General features: G+C 40.9%; 1 protein-coding gene across 1 annotated transcript; it reads left to right on the top strand.

Annotated features, from left to right (window-relative positions):
- Positions 1 to 900: 900 nt before the first annotated feature.
- NXPE3 (neurexophilin and PC-esterase domain family member 3) lies at positions 901 to 22,711 on the top strand. Its single transcript, XM_039385461.1, has 7 exons — positions 901 to 974; positions 2,183 to 2,232; positions 4,102 to 4,314; positions 10,855 to 11,615; positions 13,502 to 13,575; positions 17,296 to 17,502; positions 18,394 to 22,711. Exons 3-7 carry the CDS (start codon positions 4,222 to 4,224, stop codon positions 18,942 to 18,944), a joined length of 1,686 nt encoding a protein of 561 aa, XP_039241395.1. The 5' UTR covers positions 901 to 974; positions 2,183 to 2,232; positions 4,102 to 4,221; the 3' UTR covers positions 18,945 to 22,711.
- The last annotated feature ends 1,211 nt before the right edge of the window (positions 22,712 to 23,922 follow it).

Here is a 23,922-nt window from a genome sequence, read left to right as displayed (position 1 = left end):
GTGTTTTGTTCACAGGAATATTTCAGCTGCTCTGTCTCTCTTCCAGGTTTTAAGTGAGCCCCATATTCCTTAGTAAAAATAAGATTGAGCCCTTACCCTGTAGTGCAAACAACTGCTAGCAGGTGCCTGTTTTGGAAAGAGGCATTCCCAAACTTATGCGGTGTTTACAAGTGATGGCAAAGCCATTGCAGATGTCCTGTTAGCAAATTGAAAGTGCTACCCAGCTCTGGTGCAGGGTGCTAAACTCAACGCTGGCTGCGTGCATCTCACACATCTTGGAGTCCTGCCTTCAATGCAGCTGGGTTTGCCCGATTCTGCTGTGCTGTGCCTGTGTCCCCGGCTCGGCCCCTGCAGCTGGTCCGGGGGCCAGCTCTCCCTCTTCACAACCTCCTCTCTGGCCAAGACACAGCCTCTCCAGCTCCCTGCTCCACTTGCCTCCGGGCTCTGCAGCGTTTGAGCTGCGATGGTTCCTGTCAGAGCCTTCTCTCTTGACCGGGGGTGCGGCTGGGGGGGGCTGATAATGCCATCTGCATGCCAGCCTCTCCACATCCTGTTGTCTTTCGCTTCACCCACTGTGGCCTGAAAATTATAGGGACTTAGTTTGGGGCTTTTTTTTGGGGAGGAGGGCGGGGGGCAAGCTTTTTGTTTGTTTGTTTGTTTGTTTGTTTTTTGGTGTTGGGTTTGTACGTGTTTTGTTTGGGGTTTTTTTCCCTTCTCATTATCCAGCGCCCTCCTCAGCAACTAGGATGTCCCCAAACGAGCGCGTGCGGTGCCGGGGATTTCCCTCCCCTCAGGATGCGGCGCCGGCGGCCGGGACAGACCCGTTACCGGGGCGGGGCGGGAGGAGGCGCCGCCGCCGCCGCCGTGTCGGGGGCGGGGAGGAAGGCGGGGCGGCGGGGCCGGGGGATATACGGCGAGAGCCTCCGGGCCGGGGGCGAGGCCGCCGCCTGGCCCGGGGGAGCGGCGGGGCTGCGGTGAGGGAGCGCGGGGCGGCAGCGGCGGGGTCTGCGGGGCTCGCCTGGGGAGCGGGAGGGGAAGCTGCGGCGGGGGAAGGCGGGGCGGCGGTGGGGCAGGGGCCGGGGCCGCGGTGGAGAGGCCTGGGGCGGGTGAGGGGTGCCGGGGTTGGCGGGTGCCCCGCTCGGGTGCCCCCTCCCCGCCACCGGGCCCGGCGGCCCGCAGGGGCCCGCGCTCCATCGCGGCGGCGGCTGAAGATGCTTCCTGCCGGTCCAGGGGTTGCCTCGTGCCGCTCCCTGGGGGATGCCGGGTCCGCCTTGTGCCGCTCCCCCGGGGGATGCGGGCAGCGGGCGGACCGCCCGGCGGCGCCTATAAAGTAGCTTGGGACAGTAAAATGCAGCTGTGCGGTTCGCATTGCCGGCAGCGGTGGTTCCTGCTGGCGTCCCCCGTCCCTCACTCGTGGGTGCGTGTCCCGGCCCCGCGGGGCGGCGGGAGCAGCCGTGATTCCCCGGAGCGGCACCGCCGCAGGGAGCTGCGGCACTGGCCCGGAATGTCCGCGGGTTGTAGGGGCTGGCAGCTCCCGCTCTCCGGGGAGCAAGGCGGGAGGAATTAGGGGAAAACAGCAGCAAACGTGATTTTCCGTGCCTGCAGCCACGCGAGCACCAAGCCTTGAGGCACTGCGCCTTAGTGGCACGGTCTGGGCATCGCCAGAGGTAGTGGCTCCTCTGCCTTTGCGATTCGCGTGCCAACATTGCGAGCGGTTGCACCAATACTCATAATTCTAATGCTTTCGTAATGCTGCTGGCTTAGAGAGTTGTGGAGATGGAGACCTGACAGTAACTGACAACTCGGAAAAAAGCCCCGAACTATAATCCCGTAATAGAGCATGAGGCAATTAGAACACCTTTCATAAAAACGTAATTAAACCGGTTTTTGTTTTTAACCTTGGGCAAAAGGGGACTTGTAATAACATGGAACAAAGCTGAGAGAATTAATACTTAATGATAAATTGGAGAAAATTCAAAGATATAGGACTGAAATTTAAAAAAATGAAACACTTAAAAAAATCCTTGGATTACTGTAGAAAAAGAAGTAATTTTACTGATAAAGAGTCATAACAGCCATGTTGTTTTGTGTCACTGCAAACAAACTACCAGGGCACGAATTTTATTTGAAAATAGTTGTGTGTGTATAGATATATTTATTTTTTTAATGTATTGTTTCCAAGGTTGTTTGGCCTTTTGCACGGATGACTTCAGAGAACATTTCAGGAGTAGGGTAAGAACCTAAGGCTTTTTGATGTACTTATTGGCTTCCTTTATACAGAAAATAAATGAGATCAACTGGTCAAGGATGGTGAAACTGTCAGTACGTTAAGGCCTTTAACATAAAGAAAGCTCTAAACCTGTACATTGAATGTTTTAGGGCATGTGACATTTACAGAAATGTGGAAAATTTGGAACAAAAATACATGGGAATAGACTTTGTGGCCTTTTTAGGCATCTGAAATGACTTTCTATTGATTTTCAGTGTCCCGTGCTTTTTGGTGATTTGAAGAGAATTCTCAGCAATGCAATTGAAAATTCTCTTTTTCTCTAATATATTTGTTTCTGTTCCTCAAATGGACATATATGGCCTTAAATTAGCATTTTCATGTATTTAGGTATATTTATTATCGTTATTGTTTAAAACCTGAGCTGCTGTTTTATGCAAATTTAGTACTTTCTGTTAGTGCAGAACTGTTCCAACAAAGGTGCGTTTTTGTGGCATTTTGATACTTTCACTTTAATGGATGTCTTGCTCTTTCAATGCTTGTTCGTTGGTCAGAAATACAATCTCTGTAATTCTCAGCAAAACGTTTGAAGTTATAATCCCTATAATCCTTGTAAAGCAATTTGATGTGTGGTCTATTTTGAGACTGTCCTGGTTATACCAGTAATATATTTCAGTTTTCTAACCTATGTGCATTTGTTGAATAATTTAATTAGTTAATTTTGATATTTTATGTATTATTATGTTTACTTTGACACAGCATTCTTCATTTAGACTTAAGAAATAGTATAAATTCTCAGTTATACTATTTATAGAAAGTTTTACAAAGTTAATGTAATCATTTGATTATGTTGTTGCACTTGGAGGATGGTTGTATGAGTAATACTGCTTTGAGAATATTAGATTTGAAGAGATTGGTGTCTTTTGACTGCCTCTCCTTGCCATCTGTTTCCTGGTTCCAAGTTTAGAGCTTCTGCAGGAACAGTATCCTTTTTGCTTGCAAAATGACTGCCTCAAAATTGTCCTTCTCAAAAAGAAAGGAAGATATGAGTCTTACTGAGCCAGCATTAAGCTGTGAGAACCTTATCAATGGCTTTAAGTCTGTGATTTTTATAGTGGATCAGCTATCAAGCAGCCTCAAAGAAACAATATATTTTACGGAAGTTAAATTTTATGGAAAACAATACTATTATTTTATTAAAAAAACCCACCCAAACCCACCAAAACTGAACACATTCTTCCCAGAAGTTCATTTTTTTTACTATTAGAGCTGCATGAGGTAAAAGGAATGATAAAAAAACAGAGAAGATGTAGTATGATGCGAAGTTAAATTTTAGTGCATTGAACTCTGTTACATATCTCCTCTGTAACACTACAGTAATTTTTTCCCCCAGCAGAAAACTGGAGAAAGCATCTTTTATCTTGCTTATCCAAACTTGCTTCAGAGCTTAGTTTTTAATAACAACTTCTTGAAATGTGTAAACAGGTAAATGGGAGATATCTAAACTCACAAGTTTCTGCTGGAAGTCTTGGTCTCCTGATGTCTGGATAGTGATAGTGTGGCCTGATGGATAAATTGGGTGGTTGTTAAATAAATTGGTTTGGTTTTTTTGTTTGGCAAAATGAAAACTTGCACTCTTCTTTTGCCTTTCTTTTGTATCAGCTACAGGTGAGACTACCTTTATAAGGTTTTGCTTTGACATGACCTAGAGAATTAAGTAATGTAAGTACTGTTCAGATTAGTTCCACAAAAAAAATCCATGTTGACTGTTCTATTGTGCTGCCAAATTCCACCATTTGTATGCTTTCAGTGTTAAACTTGACTTATAGTAATATTTTGAGGACTTAATATAGTTTTTGTAAATGCACTTGCAGGAATGAAGTGGAAGTCAACTGAATTCTCTTGTGCACTACTGAGACGAAATGACATTCATGTTTGTGGTGGATGGAAGTCATGGCAGCGTCTAACATGGGAGGGAAAGATATGAATGGACCATGTGGCGTGACTCGTTCAGACTGCAGATCTTCTGCCTGCTTATGGCAGTACTGGCTGTTGTGGTGCTGGTCCATAATTTTTTTCAGTTAGAGGTAAGTGAAGCCACTCCAAGAGCACTTGAGTAACATTATTCCATTTTGAGCGTAAGGTTAGAACTGTGTCTGACAACATTTAGCTATAACTTGGAAACAGAGAAAATTCCGACTGGGAGGGATGTGTGAAGGTATTTAGTCAACACTCTCCTCAAAGGGCCAATGTCAGAGTTAGCTTGGACTGCACAAGGTATCGTTGAGTTTTGACAGTCTTCAAGGATGGTCAGATTTCACCACCTGCCTAGACAGCCTGTTGCAGTGCTGCACCTCTCGTGCAATGAAGAATGTTTATCTCATGTGCAGGTGGAAGTTGCGTCTTATTTTTTTAGTGTGTACTTTCACTCAGTTCCTCTGTAACTCCCCTTTAGGCAGTGAAAGACTGCAGTTAGATCCCCTTTTGGTCTTCTCCAGATTAAAAAGAAATAAAAAAAAGTTTGGTTCCATTAGTGTCACTCCGGTTTCCTAATCATCTCGGGGATTCTTAGCTGTTCTCTCCAGTTTGACTGTGGTATGGGTTGTCCAAAAACCAGACACAGTGTTCTAGTTCACAGTCTTCTTCACCATGGTCAAGTTGAGGGGAACTATCACTTTGCTCAATCAGCTGGTTATGCTCTCATTAATTCATTGCCACAACGCTGTCCTGTTGACATGGCCAGTTCTGCAGAGCTGTTAGATGGCAAGTTGATCTCCAGCCTGTACTGATGCAACTTTTATTTGCCTTTCCCTTTTTCCCTCTGCTGTGTCTGACTTGCATATTTATTCATATTACTTAGCATGTTATTACAGATTTACTTTGAACCTGCTTAGTTACTGAGTTACTAACCCCAGGTTAAAGTCAACACACAAGTGACACAGGATGAATAACTGGAGACACTAAATAAAAACTGCAAATGTTGATTTTTAAAGGAAGCAGGGATGCTTCTTATGGATTGCAGCAAAGCGGCAGAAGTCCTTGCAGTAAGGCTGTGTCAAAGAATCTGGATGAATGCACAGAAGAAAAATCTATTAGAGGATACTAGATCTTAAAGATGTCCACCCTTGTGTTTAAGAAATCTCTAAGCCATAAAGGGCTAGAAACTGCATTAAGTCTTTAGGAGGAAATATTTGGTCTGTATTCTTTTCCTACACACCCGCTGTTGGAAACTATTGGCTGTCAAAATACTGTGTTTGATGGACCTTTTGCTCAAGTTAACATGATCTTTTTGTGTAACATATAAAGTAGCTTTTGTTTTCTCTTTCTGTGGTTTTGGGTTTTTTTGTGACCTAGAATGTTGTATGAGGAGTGTTGATATTTTGAAACCTAGACTGTTTTCTTTTTTAAATTACGTTTCTTAGAGAAGAGGGCTCTGGCAGTGCTTTGAGAATGAAATGGAAAATGCAGGTTTGCCTTGTGCTTTTTCTTGCCATTGTTCATGATAGTATCTTCATGGCTTTGTTGACTTTTACTTACCTGCTCTTCCAAACTTGGTTAAGTATTGTGTTGCTGGTAAATCTTTACACCACAACATGCCACTCTAACCCCTTCTGTTGTCTTGACTTTTCTGAATGGACATGCTCCGGTATTTGTCTCTGTCTTGGCATAATTTTCCAGGCAGTCTACCATAGATGTCTGTGCTGATTCTTTTCAGTCAGAGATCAAAACCAGAAAAAGCCTTAGAAAGCTTTCACAGAATATCTGTACCCTAATCTGTTTGGGCTCTGGAAGGTGGGCTTTTTGTTGACTGCTGTTGAAAACATGTTTGTAAATGCATCAGACATGCTTCTCATCCCCAAATCATCTAGCCTAACTGGCTAAAGCTCAAGATCTAAGGCAATTGTCAGCTATCCCCCCTCCCTAGCTATCCTTCCTGCTTTTTTTCCTGTAGGATTTTATGCTTTTTCATGTTGGAATCTTGCCTATTAAATTCTTAAGCTACTAATGACACCCTCTCAATAATCCTCATGTCAGAATTTTACTTTTCTTACTCTATATTGAAAAAGAACTAAGCCGTCCACTACTCCCTTCAGGTCACTGTATTATAGTACTGAAAGAAATATATTTTTATTTTAATTTAATTTTTTTCTGTGAACATAGATAAAATGTTCAGTAATTTTTTTTGGTCAAGTAACAAGATGTTGCCAAACATCATGCCTTTAGGATACAGGAGAGTTTGTGAATTTGTACCAATTACCTTTAGAGTGAAAGAACCATTTCAGGACTGGTTGTGAGTACTGTTTTTTTAAAAAGCACTTAGAAAAGAGTGTATGGGGAGAAGGGAAGTTTCTTACCAGAATGAAGTAATGGTGTATGAAATCAAACAGCTGAAACTGAACAAAAGAACTATGTAACAAAGTCTTTTTTTTCTTGCTGCTAAATTGCAGGTGCCTACAAAAGATAACTTCATCTTACTCAGAGTGTTGCTGGAACATTTCTCTGTTAGGTGATGGCTTTTTAGGATTGGCTTTGACACTTAAAGTAGTTTAGCACCCACTCAGTGCTGTGAGATGGTAATGACAGTGAGCTGATTTCCTGTCTGTCATAGACTACAAATAGAGTACCTTGGGAGTAAAATTACTGAGAATAAGATGACTGACCTTTCAGTAATTGGAATTTGTTCAGTTTCAAATGCTGTCTGCTGCATAAATTGAGAGTTTTTATTGGTCAGACTGGAAGTCTTTTTCCTCCACCATGCCTGTTGGCTGGGAATCTCTTGTGCTGTTTCCTGCTCTAATGATAGTGACTTTTGCAGGTTTGCAGCAACTGTTCTGAACTCCAAGCCAGGAGTTACAGTTGGTGGAAGATCTTGGGCTTTGCGATGGAGTTCCACATTTTCAGCAGCAGTTGAAATACTCAGCATTTTCATTGGCCACCTGTCGTAAATGAGTGCTTTAAGGTTACTTTAAGCAACTCATTCAATGACACCACCTACATTATGGTGTTTAACTGAACTGTTCATTGCAGATCTAATCAAGTACTCTGGGATCATTCTAGAATATTTTTGAGAGCATTATTGTCTCTATTGATCTATATGTTTTATCTCATTTTTGCCTATTTGGCAGTGAGAATGCCAAAAGCTGAGTAGTTAAGCTGAAACTCCCATTAGCTCCCCCCTTGTTTTGACCTCTGTAATGCCAGGAACCGCTTGTATATTTGTTTGTGCTTAATTGACATGTAATCTGTTTTGTCCTACCTGTGTTACTTGGCAGGCATCCATTAAAGTACTTTGTGGTCAGATTTGGGTTCTGGTTAGCTTCAAAACTCAGAAAGTAAAAATAACAATAACAAAACCCTCAACAAAACAAAACAAAATCAAACAAATGCCTCCCACACAAACAAAAACCCTCAAACAAACCCAACAAACTAACAAACAAAGTCCCTTGGAAATTGCACTTAAAATATATGACACCTTGAATGGAGTATATAAGGAAATAAGTTTATCATGGAGACTATAATAAAAGCTAAAAGTATCTGTATCATAAAGGAAGAGTACTCTTGAGAAATCTTGAGAAATGTTCTTTATCTGTTTTTTTTTTTTTTAAAGGAATTTTATTTAGTTTTGGCTACTAGGTACAGTGGAGAGCCCGCAGTTCTGCACAGTCTCAGTGTGCCAACATACCATGGAGGAGCCAGAGAGATTTGGAAATGCTAATGAAAGAGGAAGTAGGAAATGGAGTGGGGGCAAAGTCAGCTAATTATCTGCCTCGGGGCAGCCCTTATGTATCCATAGGGGCAGGAGAACTGGAGCACTTGTTTGGAGCTAAGCCTGGGAAACACTAAAGAAAGAAAGTTGGTTTGGAAAGCTTTTCTATGTCAGTCAAGGATCTTCAGTATGTTAATTGACTGTGAAGCTTTCCCTGCCTTTACTGGCAAAGAGAATCTCTGCAATGATGCATGGTCCTGGTTGTGCTTGAGAGAGGACTGTAAAGATGAACAAGAATTCTGGAGAAAGAATGGCTTCTTCATGAAGTTGAAGCAGCTCTGCTTTTACTTTCATGGAGATTCGCCCTCACCCCTTTTGAAGATAGACTGAGGAAATATTTGTGGTATGATCTGTTCTGCATAATGGAGATGTTGAAGTGTCCTTGGCCTCAGCTGCAAGTGAACAGCTTTGGCCTTGTGCTTTGCTGTGCAGAGGGACTGATTTGGAGACATTGAACTATGTTCTGTTTTCTGAATGAGTTTGTTGGCTTGCTTTTTTCTGCACCCTTTTCCACTGAAAAATATAGGTATGCCCCTGGAAAGACTTCGGAAAGCCTAGCTAGGCCATAAATGGCATCTTCTACAACTCTGACAGAAAGACTGGGTTAAAAACCCTGAAGAAATTTATAGAAGATTAAAAATAGGGATATGTCTGTTTTTAAGGCTGTCTTAGATAGCCATCTCTCTTCTTAATTTGGAAGGATTTTTTCCCATGCCCCTTGACCCAAAGTACCAACCACTGAAGAATCAGCTGAACTATAGAAATTTTCTCTTGAGAACTTACACTGAAAACAACAATTAATCAGACACACGTATTCTCCCCTCCACCCCTCCTTAGAAAAACGCTTAAATATTTTTGCTGACTGATACATTGTTACCAGCTTATTGGATGCATTAAAATAGATAGCTACCTTTTAAAAATATTTCCATGCAGTATTTTCTGTGTTATAGATATGCACGAGCAAGTGAAGGGAAGGAGTTGTGAAGGTATCCAAAAATAGACACTTGGCTTAATTCAAGAATGCATGTAGACAAGATTTAAAGTAGAACCGTGCCTGAGATTCACTCTCAGCTTTGGCTGAAATTTACTGGGCTAACGAAAGTAACATGCAGCAATACATCTGCAGCTTTGCTTGCTGTGATGGAAAATGTAAATAATTACGAATTGTCTCAGATGGCTTTCAGGGCAAATTTATTAAATCCTGGATGGAAATCCAAAATAGAAGCAAAAGCTTCTATTGTGATGTTACCATGTAGCAGTCTACATTTCGGGTTTCAGGTTTTATTGTTAACGTGGATATCATACAAAGAAGATTTTGCGTATCCATCCTACATCCTGATGTGCTCATCCTCTTACTCTTAAGCTGATCAAAACCAACGTATATCACAGACCTCAAAAGCCTGTACGTTTTTACTGTTTGTTAGGTTTACACTCTTCTAAAAAAGTGTGTTGAATCTCAGTTATGTTCTTAATGATTTTTATACACTGGTGATATTTCAGTGGACTAAGAGAGGTTTATAACAATGAATAAGGCTTTAATATAAGTGCTGTGAATTTTAGTACATTACTGGGCAGTTAGTTATGGAGGAATTAAATGGGACACACTGGGGCATTGGTGAGTACAATGATATTTTAAAAGATTTCAAATAACATAGTTTGACTTTTTTAGCAGTCTTTATCCTCTGATGCCATGTGAATGATGCACTATATAATTGTAATCTTTGCTTGAAAAACTATTTTCATTCTTTTTGAAATAGAAGTATGGATAAGTTCTGCTATATATACCTGATAATTAATTGTTCATTAACTGCTGATTTTGTGTGTATTTGAAGGGTAAATTTGGAGTTGCTGATTAGAAATCTCATGGGTAGCTCTGGAGGCTTAGGCTGTGCTATTTTTAAAATTTTCCTAGTGCAAACCTGCGAAATCATGTGATATCATGAAGACGATGGTATCTCTGCAGTCATTTGCATGAAAATACAGTTTTGGACACTGATGTCAAGTTGCAGCAGAAGCCTCCTCTCTTAGTCTAGCATTGTATTTAACTATTTTAATTTTCAAACTCTTCTGTGAATTAGGGGATGCTCTGCTGTTTCATTTGGTTCTAGAAGGAGCTGTATATAGATTTTTACAATCTAATAAATAAACAAACCAATAATTTTTTTGCTTGTTCAGTCCTAGCTTGTTCTACACTATTGTACTTGGCAACTGGCTCATGAATTCATTGTCCCTGAAGCATCTGGGTTTTTATTCTTTTATTTCTTCCAATCTGTACGTTACAGGGAAAGACACATTTCAGATAATTAGATAAGAAGCAATGTGAGTGTGACCAGATAAATGACTGCAGCTGCTACACGCAGCAGACTTCTCTAGAAGGCGTGTGCAGGGGGTGCATCTGCATCATCTGCAGTGTAGTGTCTCAAAGAAGCCCTATTGCCTTGCATTACATTGGGCACCTATTAGACCTCATGGTGCTCTAAGACTAAAATGTTACTACAGAAGAAAATAAAACATGAGCTACAATTTGCTACTTAATCTTTCAACCTTTTTTAATTTTTATTCGCATTGCTGATGTTTACAGAATATACCGGTAGCTAAAATACTGCCATAGAAAATATTGGATATGATCTATATAAAAGCTTCTCTGCCAAAACAGGGTAACAAAACAGGTGTTGCCCACCTGTTTCCTTGGAAATCCCATGGTCAGAGTAATAGATTCGAGTCTTCTAGTGAAGTTGCTTCATTTGGTCAGCTTCAAAGCTCTACAGAGGAAAGCCCAGTTCTTGGGATCATTTCATTATCCATTATTCACAATGTTTCATTTCATAGCACGGTTTCAGGTGATCTTTTTCCTCCCCAGAACCTGGATGATGACACAGTTTCAGGATCAAATTGGATAACGGAAAACAATGTCCAGCATTCTCTGTCACAGACAAACAAAACTACCAGGAAGCCTTACTGCGGTTACACGCAGCAGACTTTGTCCAAAAGAGAACAAGAGGAGCAGGAAACGTTGCTTGCTGCAATACAGTGGCCAAACCCCCCTGATAACAAAATTGCCTTTGCACAGAGCACTGATCCCACACGTAGTGACTTTGTGATTGTGAAACCCAGCAGGTTCTTCAAAGTGGGTGATGAGTTGGAGGTCCTCGTTCGTATGAAGGATTTCCAAGGAAAGCCCAAGCGGTATGGCGGAGACTACTTACAGGCGCGAATTCACTCTCCTCTGCTGAAAGCTGGAGCAACAGGAAGGATTGTAGATTGCCATAATGGCCTTTACAAAATCTTCTTTACCTTGCTTTGGCCAGGAGAGGTCAAAGTTTCTGTGTCACTTGTCCATCCGAGTGAAGCCATCCAAGTCCTCCTGCGTTTACGAGAAGAAAGGCCGGACAGGGTCTATTTCAAAAGCTCATTCAAGTCTGGGAGGTACTCAGAAACCACCGAGTGCAATGTTTGCTTGCCTGGAGATCTCCCAGTCTGTAACTTCACAGATCCCTACACAGGTGAGCCGTGGTTCTGTTATAAGCCTCGAAAACTGTCCTGTGCCAGCCGAATCAGCCATGCCAAAGGTGGATATCTAAAAGGTCTTCTGACGAAAGAGGAAAGCCTCTTTTTCCAAAGGTATGTGTGTTGTTGAATTTATATATATACTCAGTCAAGTTGTTTTGTTTGGGTTTTTTTATACAAATTTGGCTTATTGGTTATTATGACACATGGCCTTGGAGGAAGAGTGTATCTACAGGAGAAGGATGTGAGTTGTTGAATAGTCTGTTCTCCTCCATTCAGCTGTACAAGAATCTTAGACAGCAATCTTAAACTACAGAAACTTGGTAGGTAGTTCTCTGTGCTTTGAATTCAACTTTGCTGCACCTCCTGAATTTCACAAGAGCATGCTGTCTGAATTGTGTGGTGGTTTGGGGGACTGTTTCCTTATTTTTTGTTTCCACATCTACATTTGCAGTATCAATAACAATGTTTTGAGATGCCTTTTTGACCAAATCGGAACTACTTAAAAAGAGTCCAGGCTTGACTGTCAAATCTTAGGAATGTGGAAGTGCAAATGATCTGTGCATGTTATTTCAAGCGTCAAACTAAATTAGTCATCTTTTTCTTCTGCATTCAGCATTTAAAAAAACCCAAACCATCTCTTAGTACCTGGGTAGATGTGACAGAACTGCTTCTATATGCAATTAGATGTCTGAATTTAGACAAAGGTAACCACTCTGTAGTGTCAGAGTTGTAGTTGCAGGCTGCTGCCTTGCTCTCCAACAAAAGTGTTGAAGGAAGGGCTTTTGGCAGTATGTTTAGTTGAGGCTTACACTGGGAAAGATTTTAGAGAAGCAGTTCCCAATACTGTAATTAGGAAAGTATTGTGTGTATGTTTGAAACCAAGACTAGAAACAAAAAGTAAGTATCAGTGGAATTTTTTTGGCTCTTCCTTATCAAGTTTGTAAGTGGGTCTTCTGACTTTCTGTGCCTCTGGCAGCTCACCTGTAAAATCTGGCTTATATTTATTGGTGATGTTTCCAAATGGGAATGGGAAAGGTTTTGCTTTTTTTGGCTGGGGAGGGGTTGTTTGTTTGGCTTTTTGTTTTGTTTTTGTTTGTTTGTTTCATGCAGCTCTGAGATCCTTGACTGAGTGGCTTATAGAAATTCCAAATAATTTATTTCTTAAATGGAGAAAAACATTAGACAAGGATTCTCTTCAGAACAGTAGCAAAAGACAGAACAAAAGCTTAGTATTAAATCTCTGCATCTGTCACAGCTGTACAGTGTGACCAACAAAGTGATCAGAATTCACTGGTGTCCCTAAACAAGTCCTTCTGAGATCTGTCGGTGTTTAGGGGGATGACCTTTGTTTCTGTGCTTAGCAAATTGCTGTACTAGTGGAAGACCTTATTGCTGGAGGTCTCTTAAGTTGGTTGGGCATCGTCTGGTGCCACCATCTCCCCCAGAGGACACACCACCAGTGGCCCAGACTGGAGGCAGAACTGAGGTGGTGTTGGGGCTGCACTGCCGCCAGCTCCGCTCTGTGCTGCGGATCGCAGGGGCTGGAAGCAGCAACCACCTCAACAGAGGTATTTGCTGTGATAGGCACCTGTAGAGGTTTGTCAGAGCTGGGAGCTGCTGCAGCACTGTATCCTTTCAGTGGTTTGTATCCCCACACTCTGCAAGCTGGAAAGTTCCCATCTTTGTGGAAAATCCTCCAGAGCTTCTTGCAGGCTTCTGATAGCTTTACTGGGATTTGTGTCAGCAAAAGTGTGCACAGGATTGGTGTCTTAGTGCTGTGAAATTTTGAATTCAGATTCAGAATAGTGATGGTGGTCTTGAGGAAATTAATGAAGAATGAGTTTGGTTACAGGAAGTAGGGTAAACTTGGAGTAAAAAATTCTTTGTGTGAATACTACGTACTTATTTGAAGTGGATTAAGAAAAAACAAGATTAATATCACCTTCAAATTTTACAGTAATTTTTACAAATATTATTATGTTTATGTTTTGTTCAAGTCATGTGAACATCAAAAGGCCGATACTCTCCAGTGGACCTGATTCAGTCATTGTAAAGCCCAAGGCATTTACAGGTAAAGTGATTCATAAGATTCTTGTTTTTAATTCATAATTAAATTTATAAAAAAGAACAACAGGCATGAGGTAATAATTGATTTGTTTGTTTTTGTAGCATGGAATAGAAACTAATTTCAGATTTGTATTGAAAAGATGAAGGCTTTTGGTTGTTAACTGTAATATAAGTTCAGTACTAATAATGATTTTTTTTCCAAAATTACATACACAAATGAGATTTTAAAAAAAAAAAAAAGGAGGAAATATTGTTCTCTTGCCAAAACTGTCTTTTTTTTTCCCCCTAACATTTACTCACAGCTGTAAAATGTCTTAGGGTAACTGCTTACCAAACTCTCAGTCTAGCAAAAATAGCTGTGGGGTGTTTCTTAATTTCTTTCTTTGTTAAGAACTTTGTCGAACAAATTTTGATATCTTGCATTTAAGTATTGCTATCCTTTGTGTTACCACAGGATGACAGAACCTACAGTTGTGTTCCGGAGCCTAATTGTTCTGTGCCCTGTCTAAAAACAGAACGAAGACAGTCTGTACTAAATTAAACTTAGAGGTTGTATCTCGTTCATATCCATGTGTAAACTTTTTATGCCTGTGTAAAATGTGATACACAGAGAATTATTTCTTGATTGAGAGCTTTTTAGACCTTTTTTATTCATAAGGTTTTAAGAGGCTTTTATGGTAGAGTTCCTGACCTGTGCAATAAAGTCTGAACAGAGAGCAGCCTACAGCATTTCTTGCTTTTAGTTTTACTGTTCACTAAAAAAATAGAGTGCTGCTACTAGGCTAGCAGCATTTCCCCTCCATCCCTTTTCTTTCTCTAGACCCTTTAGATGATGTGTTTTTGTTACCTTTTTAATCTTGTGTATTTCCTCACAGAAACTGCTGCAAATTTGAGATTTCATTATGTCACCCTTCTTCCAGGAGCTATGAATGATCAAAGCCTGCCTATATTTCCCGAGGATTAATGTTGGGTTAGAAAGGGTAGATAAGAGTAGCACATTTCCTCAGGGAAATTCCTTCCAGGATCAGCAGTCTCTGAATACATAAACTTAGTATGTTAATGATTGTGAATGTATGGATTTGTTAGAATTGCTGGCACACACAAATTCATTGTTCTTCTTTTTGTCTATGTTTTTTTGTTTGGGGGTAAATGTAGATCAAGTTTTTTAAAATTTTATTTTTCTGAAATACAAGTTTTTATTTCTATCCTTAGTTTATAACTTCAGGTTGGAACTTTTACTCTCTTCTATAAAATCCCAAAGTAATGGCTTTCTGAATTCTGGATTAAAAGTGATGATACTATCCACAGATTTGAAATGCTGATTTACTGTGAGGCACCAAAAAGTTGTTCTAGCATCATTTTTATATGTATACGTGTAGCAGAAAAATCCACTTAAAAGGTAAAAAATGGAAATACTTTTCCATCAAAACTTAGAATCGAGCAAACTCAAGTTGTGAAATCACATTATGAATTGGTCTTTTATTACATGACCATACGAAGGCTTTTTTCCTTTCTCTGTAGGATTCCTGTTTCACAAATATTGGATGAGTCCACATTGCTGGTTGGGTTTTTGTTCCTCTTCCTTCGTTGTCCCTGTTGTCTAATTTAAAGTAACATCCAAAGATAAAACATTCTGAAGGCTTTTTTCTGTGGTACTCATGATTATATTACTTGTGTTATGCAAACGTAATAGTAGTTTGCTTTTTACAGTGTCCCTGTGAGGTCGAAGGATGTTAACAACCTCTAAGCTCTCAGGTTAACATCTACTAATACAACATGCAGAGAATATTGTACAGAAAGGGAGTGGCAAAAAAATGCTTGTAAGGAATGGATGTTTAAAGATGCTTATGCATGATGTTATAATGGAGCATCTACCAGGGGATGCTTTTAGGCCCTGGACCTCCAGTGCTTGTACTCTATACATAGTTAGAGTGGTCCCTGGCATGATTTTGGCCATGGCAGACAATATGTGCTTTATCAAACAGCTCTAAGTTGTGACAGGGCAAGGACTGTTCTTAACAGATAATCTCCACACCAAGATGGGTAAAAGTGTTTAAACATTAAATCATTTAAACATTTAAACTTAAATGTAGCTGGATGTGTCTGCTCCGTGCAGCTGGCGTTTGTGCCAGGGAAGAGGTCCCTGCTTGTTCAGTTTAAGTATTTGAATACACGAATGGCAAAGGAGAAACCTGAAATGACCTCACAGAAGTCTGATGTACCGATATCACACTGGTTGCCAAGAGAAATATGGCAATATGTGATTTACATAACCATGAGGTTGCAGCTCCCTTCCTGTAATCTCTGGCCTTTGCTTGCAAGGTATCACACAGGCGTCCTACAGAATAGAACTTCCCTGGTGTGTAGTTGCTCCTCAGGGGGCTGCCTGTCGCAGGCAGTGAAGGGTGAGGGGGCTAGATAGCAGCGAGAAAGTCCAAAATCCATGGAATTAGAGACTCTCATGATTAACATATTCAAAGGGCATTAGTGGTGATAGAGCAGGACTGTGGCGATATATGTTATTCCGTATTCCGTAGGCAGAGATTTTTTGGAGGGGTTTTTGGTGGGTGGGTTTGTTTGGGGTTTTTTGGTTTTTGGTTTTTTTTTTGAGTGGTGGCAGGCTGTCCCCTCGGTCGGTGTCCTGCGCTGAGCGGAGCTGCCGTGCGCAGGCCGGGCGCCAGAGGGCAGCCGCGCGCTGCGACACGGCGGGGACGAGGGAAGATGCTCTGCTCGTCCTTCTGCCTCTGCTCCTCCCTGCCTTATGCAAGCACCCACGATAGAGCACTTCTGTCGCAGTGTGAAACATGCCAGATACTTACTTTTAGGTTTTCTTTTTTTTTTTGTTTGTTTTGTTTTGATTTGGGGTTTTTTTACAGTAATGTCAGAGATACCATTTAACTTAAACCAAGTTAAACTATGATTGTTCAAACTACTCTGCCAGCAGTTGCAGGTTTTGCTGCAGAAGTATGGGGTGAAATACCTGGGCTTACAGAAGTGTGATGCATCAGAAGTGTGCATCAGAAGTGTGATGCACACGACCACTGTGTGGTCATCCTGTGCTCCTTGGCCGGCAGACAAGGAGCACCCAGCTGCTCACTCACCCCCCTGGTGGAATAGGGGAGAGAGTCAAAAGCATAAAAATGAGAAGACTTCTGGGTTGAGATAAAGACGTTGTAATAGGGAAAGCAAAAGCTGCACACACAAGCAAAGCAAAACAAGGAATTCATTCACCACTTCCCATGGGCAGGAAAGTGTTCAGACATTCCCAGGCTCCATCATGGGGAAGAAAATTGCCGTCACTTCAAACATCCTCCTCCCCCTTCCTCCTTCTTTATCCAGGTTTATATTAGAGCGTGATGCCATGTGGCCTGGAATGTCACTTTGGTCAGCTGGATTCTGCTGTCCTGGCTCTGTCCCCTCCCACTTTCCTGTGCACCCCCAGCCCACTCACTGGAGGGGTGGTACAGGAAGCAGAAAAGGCCTTGGCTGTGTGTAAACACTGCTCAGCAGTGATGGAATCCCTGTATTATCAACACTGCTTCCAGCACAAATCCAAAACACAGCCACATATTAGCTACTGTAATAATTAACTCTATCCCAGTCAAACCCAGCACATTCTTTTTGCTTTAAACTAGGGAAGATGTTCATTCATCACTGACTACATGTCCATGAGGATTATGGAGGCTGGTTTTGTTGTTAATTTCAAAGAATTTTTCTTTTCCAGATGTAATCGCTATGAACAGAGCTGAAGATCCCACAGCTTCCCCTTCTGGTTATTATTATGAAGACCAGTGGAGGTCCAGAACACACTGGATCCATAATTTTAACAAATCAGATGATATAACCGAGTGCTTACAAGGAAAAGTAATCCACTTGTTTGGAGACTCTACAATAAGGCAGTGGTTTGAATATCTGACAGCATTTGTTCCAGGTACTTTTTTTTTAATTTGGTTTTGTCTTTAAAGACCTTTGCAAAGCTTTATTTCTCATGTCTCAGACACAGAGCTGATCTTACTGAGTGACAGTGACACTGGCGAAAGAGGGAAGAGGGAAAGGAAGACAAAACCTCATCAGGAGTCCTGGCAGACAGTTATTCAAATGTTTGAGCAGACACTGGAAACATGTAGGCCTTGGAAATGTGGCCACAAGGTATCAGTGAAGTTGTCCTTGTAAAGGGACCACTGTTGTGGCTGAGTTAAGGTGGCCACCCCAGGAGCCACAGCAGAAGTGACTTAGGGTGCCTCTGTAAGGCCTTGCAGCGTCACAGTCCTAGCAGTGATTTTGGAATGAAGTAGCAAAGGACTTCTTTTAATGTTCATAGGTTTTGGTTGTTTCCCTTATTTTAACTTAAATAACAGAATTTCATTTAGATATTCCTCCCTCCCTCATCCCTTTCCCATAAAGCAGTTGCACTGGAACACAGACTTTGGGACTCCTTAATGCCTACAAGTTTAAGTCACCTTAAATTTAATGGAGTCCTAAAGTTGCTAGTAGGGTTCTTGTGAACACAGGATTCATAGGGCAACAATGACTATCTGGAGAATTTCTTTTTTACTAGAGAGAACAAAATAGTTCAGGAAACTTGAAAAAGGCATTGACAGCCTTGTGGAGTCCAAGTGTCTTGTCTTGCATACAACTTTAACACCCATAAACTCCACTCTAAAAAGTTATGCTTATCATCTGTTTAATTCTGGAGTTCTTAGAACTGTGTTCAGATTTCCTTGTCTACTTCCTTGTCCTTTTGCCCTGTGGTCCCAGCATCTTGCTGATAGTTTTAACCTCTTACGCCGTCTTTCACTAATGCTCGCTCTCGGGTTTTCAGATCTAGTGGAATTTAACCTGAGGAGTCCTAAGAACGTGGGCCCTTTCATGTCTGTGGACCTGAAGCACAACATCCTGCTGAAGTTCCGCTGCCACGGGCCACCCATTCGCTTCTCCACAGTCTTCAGCAGTGAACTGCGCTACATCGCCAACGAGCTGAACGGCATCGTGGGGGGGAGGAACACCGTGATAGCCATAACCATATGGTCCCACTTCAGCACTTTCCCTGTGGAAGTGTATATCCGGCGGCTGAGGAACATTCGGAGATCAGTTATTCAGCTGCTGGATCGCAGCCCCGAGACTTTAATCGTCATCAGAACCGCTAATGTTCAGGAGCTTGGGCCAGAAGTGAGCCTCTTTAACAGTGATTGGTATTCTTTTCAGCTTGATTCTGTCATGAGGAAAATGTTCTCAGGAATTGCTGTGCACTTTGTGGATGCTTGGGAGATGTCTGTGGCTCATTACTTGCCACATAACTTGCACCCACAGGAAGTAATTGTTAAGAATCAAATAGATGCATTTTTATCTTATGTATGCCCTCTGCAAACTTAGCACAAATCCCTATGTCATCTTTTGCTACAGCTGAAGTGAAGTTGCTCTTTGTCAGAGCTATGGAATGATGCTGGATGATATGGAGGAACTCTGGTTATTGTAAATGCATGCAGTATGAGTAGAGTGGCCTTAACTCTAGGTAGCTGTGAAAGGTGGTAAAGAGGAGTTGACTGTTCAGGCCATATCTTCCTGCAAGGTTGATTCCTTCAAGCTTATCATTCATATCTGAGATTATTAGAGAGCACCTTAAATTAAATTGACAGGATTCAATAAGAAAATATTTGGGTTATTAGCTTTACTAGTTGTCTGCACTGTATACCTAATTTAATCCATATGGCACTGATTCTGTTGTCAGGGTCTTGTTGCTCAGAACTGTATGTGAAACCTAGGAAAGCTTTTGGGAATGGTCTTTCTCTTAACATTCCAGAGTTTAAGAGATGTCTCCTCTAGTTGTATGTCAGAGAAACACAGTGTCCATTCTTGTTGCAAAGTCCTAATTAGAGACATGAAGGGAGTGTACCAAAGTCACTAATAAGGAAGCACAATCAAAATATCTATAGTATTAAGTCATGAAGAATTTGCTGAAATTTAATAGGGCACCTGTGGTGTTTACAGATGGCTGCTAAATAGTGCAAATAGACAGTATTTTAGTTTTGTTTCCTGTACTACTGAATCTCTTTTGAGCTTTGATGCACTGTCTACTTCTTGATTTATCTGTAATGATGAAATGTGTATTATGATCTCAGTGAAGACACTGTCTCAGGCAGTTTCTGCAAGTTCAAGTTGCAGGCTCGCCTACTTGAAGTATTTTCCAATGTGTTTCCCTTCCCTGGGAGATAAAGCTATTGTGTTATGCTCCTGCAAAGCCAGGCTGCTGACAGTGACTCTTGTACATCCTTCGTGCGCTGTGTCTGTGCGAAGGGGCCAAGGAACCCGAATGCACTTGGCCAGGTTTGGCACTGGGTAACAGTAACTGGCACACACTAATGGCCAAGGCCACGCCCTGAGCCCTCAGCAGGGTCTGCCAGTTTTATCATTTATTCATGAACTCCACTGCTACCAATACAAAAGGTAAAAAACGTAGCACCCAAAAGCCAAGCACACACAGGGTTGCCTTCATACAGCTGCTTAGTACAGACCCAGGTTTGCTGGTGTGAAAGCTGGTGGCTCTCAGGCCTCTTGGTGTGGTGTTTACTGCTGCTAATTGGATTGAGCCTCTCTTCAGTTTTAACTTATAGCGCTTTAAACAGAATTTTGATTAAATTCAGCTCCCAAATTAAACAGCAGAGAAGTGTTCCATGTTGTCTTACTTCTGGTCCCACTCAGGCCAAAGCCAGTCTTCACCAGTGGTGTTACTGAGAAATGTGTCAAAACAAAGGTGGGTCTTCGTAAGCAAACAGAGAAGATTAATAAGGCAAATTGGTAAGTTGCACAGAGTGAAATAATTGAAGTGTCTTCATGTTAGAAATGTTTTGCTCTTTGTCAGGTTTGCTGCTCTATTAAGAAAGATTGTGCTCTCATTGCTGGAGCCCCAAGAAAGCTAGTGCTACCAGCTACAGCAACAGTGCTTTTTATTTTGTTCATTTTAAAGGACAACTGAGAATTATTTTAAAAACAAATGTAAATGCTTTCAGCATGTAAAAGGCATCCATCTATAAACTTAGCAATTTAAAAATGTTTAAAAATGACTGGACGAGTCATATACACTGAAATGATGTTTATTCTTAGCTTTTCAAATCAGAATTAAGGAGGTCCAATTTGCTGGTTCCTACTGACAACTGCCTCACGTAGCATCTGTCCATACACTGCCTTTAGGTAACTATTTATTCCTTTTATATGGTAATGGAAATTTATCCTCTGCTAAGAAGAGACCATGCCGGTTCAGGTCTGGGAAAGTAAACCACCACGATGGAAAATGACCTTTCATCTTTCCCAGGTGTGATTTTTAAAATAGGTATAGTGTAAGACTTTCATCCTGAATAACAAATCTATCCTAGTAATGTTAATGAAAATAAGACTTCAAACTTGTACTTTGAAGGAAACTACCTAATTTGTGGACTAACCATTAGGGTTCCCTCATAAAGCCATATTGTGTGTGAAAATGTTGTGGCAGCATGTTTCTCCTCTGAATGTTGTGATGCCACTGCTCTTCAACAGCAGCTTTATATCACTGTTAGCTACCAAGCACAGATAGAGAAGAAAATATTCTTTTGAATGTTTTGACAGTGGAGGGAAAGAGAACAGGACTGCTATTAGCAAAGATGTCTAGTTGCCTTCTAGTAGAACCTCACCCTTTAATTAGATTAATTTTTTAATAACAGATTAACTTTTAGGTAATGAACCTGAGGGAAATTGGCAGTTGATTTGGAATGAGGACCAATACTTCATTTCTTTGGGCTCTGAAATAGGCAGGGAGAAGAAATCAAGAAACTGAGGATTTACTCATGTTTGGGGACATGATGCTTTTAGATGTCATTCCGTTGATCTATAAATGATTTTTCATTTCTATTCTCATCTTGTTACCATCGCACCAGTTGTGTATGTACTGTATATGCAACCATAGAAGCAATAAAATATTTTAAATCAGTTTATTTAAACTTTTAAATGGATTTTAATAGGGACTTGGGTTAATAGGCTGGTTATTTTTCAAGTTACTTAATGTGAAACAGGACTGGAAAGGAATATCTCAGTTGTCTGTTAAGTACCTTTCTTTAAACATAAGAAGTTATTTCACAAAATATTTCAAAATCCTGTCTTCCTTTTCTTTCCATTTTCTTAATTTGAAGGGAAAAAATTGTATTTTTGATATGTTCATTCTTGTTCTGAGCATTTTGATTATTAACCTTTCAGTACAGATTTTTTTTTCCTTTTTAATGTCTTTATTCAAAATCCAGATCCCTCAAATCCCAGTGAAATAAACTATACTTTTATGGTGTTTATTAGAAGATTTCAGAGCAATTTATTTATAAAATAAGTAAACTCCATTTTACATATTAAGAGTGTTGCACTGTAATATTTTGAGAATCTTGTTTCTCCTGTATATCTTCTTAGGCTGATTTCTTCCTTCTAGAAGACATTAGTTGAATTGTTGATGAGAAGAGAGGATAAAAAGCAGAAGTTTCCCTTTTTTCAAGTTTTCAGTTGCTTCTAATTTCATCTGCAGTGCAGCACTATTGTGACTCTGCTTTACGAGATTTAAATCACCATTTTTCATTGTTTTACCTGGTAGAGGTAAGCATTTAAAAATAGAAACTTTGCTTACCACAAGTGTCTGTACAATTTTTTATGTACTACAGGTGACAATTCCATGTACATGTGACAAAAACAAAGGTTTGAAGTTGTCTCCTGGAAGGGTTGAGGGTATTGGAATTTTGCTTTGGTCTGGTTGCAAGGTGTGGGTTAAAACATTCTTCCTCTCATGACTGTTTAAGTAACAGCAAAAAACTTCAGTCATAGGTGTGTATTTAATTTAGAAAGCACTTACTTGTTAAATCCAGATTACTCCATGTATGTTTAGACTGTTTGGAAGACTCGTACTGTGTTGGGAGCCGCGAAGGACTACATCTGTGTGTTAGAGAAAGAACTTGTTTTCAAAGGTGTTTTTTTCCCCTAATATATGTATATTAATTGAAATGCTTACAATATGAAGAAAGCTCTACTGTCTTATTTCCTGATGTGATCAGAAAAACAATTTTAATAGCCAAAAAGCTCAAAGAATGAAAAGTTCCTAATAAAGAGGGAAAGTTTACTTGAACTATTTAATCTGATTTAGTCTCAGTTTATCTTGTTTGTTGTAACCCCACATCCTTTATATTTTTACAGTTGCATAGTAGTTCCCTTAGTTTTACCTGTTACATTCTTGTGCTATATGTTGGGTAGGAGTTTCACGCAATGGTTTATAGATTAAATTCACTTAGAGTGATTTTTATGATCTGTGCCTGACATGAGACCTAGCACCAAAGCACACTGATGTTTCCTGTTGTTGGTGCATCAGGCTTGGAATAGACAGGAAGGAGAAATGAAGAAACAGAGGATTTGTGTTTTAAGATGAGGACTGGGCACATGATGCTTTTAGATGTCATTTGGTTGATCTATAAATGATTTTTCATTTCTGTTCTCATCCTGATATAATAGAAGGTCTTGACATAATAGAAGCTGAGCCCAAGAGCTGTGTTTTCAAGGTCATGGGGAGAGGGAGACAGTGGCTGCATGGCACAGACTGGGGAGCCTCTGGGATGGCTGGAGGACCAGGGTGGAGGAGTTGGGGGATGGCTACCAGCTTACCTTGGGGTTAGGTGGCAGCCAGCATTCACAGCTGGGAAAGTAGTAAGCAGGGTGCATTGTCCTTTGTGCTGACTTACTAATATATGTAGCCAAAAATAGCCTGTTTGGTGGGGGGAAATCGCTGAACTACAAGTTCCTGGAAACTAGAATAGAGTGCACAGAACAGTGTCTGTTCTGTTTTTCTGTTCCCCCTCTCATTTGTTGGTGATCACTGAAGGGGGGAGGGTAGGGCTCCGATCCAGGGTGCTGCTCCTACATTCCTCCAAAACAAAGAGCTGAGGTCATGCCCTGCTCTCCCAGTGCCACCTGACAGCCATGAGGTAACAGGGTGAAGGTAAAGTGCCCTATTCCCAGCATTTTGCTCTGGAAACTGAAAGTGAAGTGTGCTGCCATCGTGTCCAACCTATGTCAGCCTTCTCTTGGCCAAAAATAGAAGAGAGATGCTGCAAACATGAGCTGCTTTTCATTGTGGTATTAGGTCAGGCCCCAGGCATCCTTACAGGGGAAATGGGAGTGGGGAATAGGAAAAAGAGAGAAAGAAAAAGGATTTAAGAATGGGTTTAAGGAAAAACAATATGTAAAGGTCTTTCTCTGTGGCATTGAAGAGAGGAAGAAGGTTGGGAATTTGGTCATGTGGAGGTTCCCAAAGGCAATAAAAAAACTCACTCCTCTGAGATAGTACACTGAAACACAC

The sequence above is a fragment of the Pipra filicauda genome, unplaced genomic scaffold (genome assembly GCF_003945595.2).
Source record: "Pipra filicauda isolate LSUMZ 115617 unplaced genomic scaffold, ASM394559v2 scaffold410_size627686_pilon, whole genome shotgun sequence".
NCBI lineage: Eukaryota > Metazoa > Chordata > Aves > Passeriformes > Pipridae > Pipra > Pipra filicauda.
This window is presented reverse-complemented; position numbering and strand designations above follow the sequence as displayed.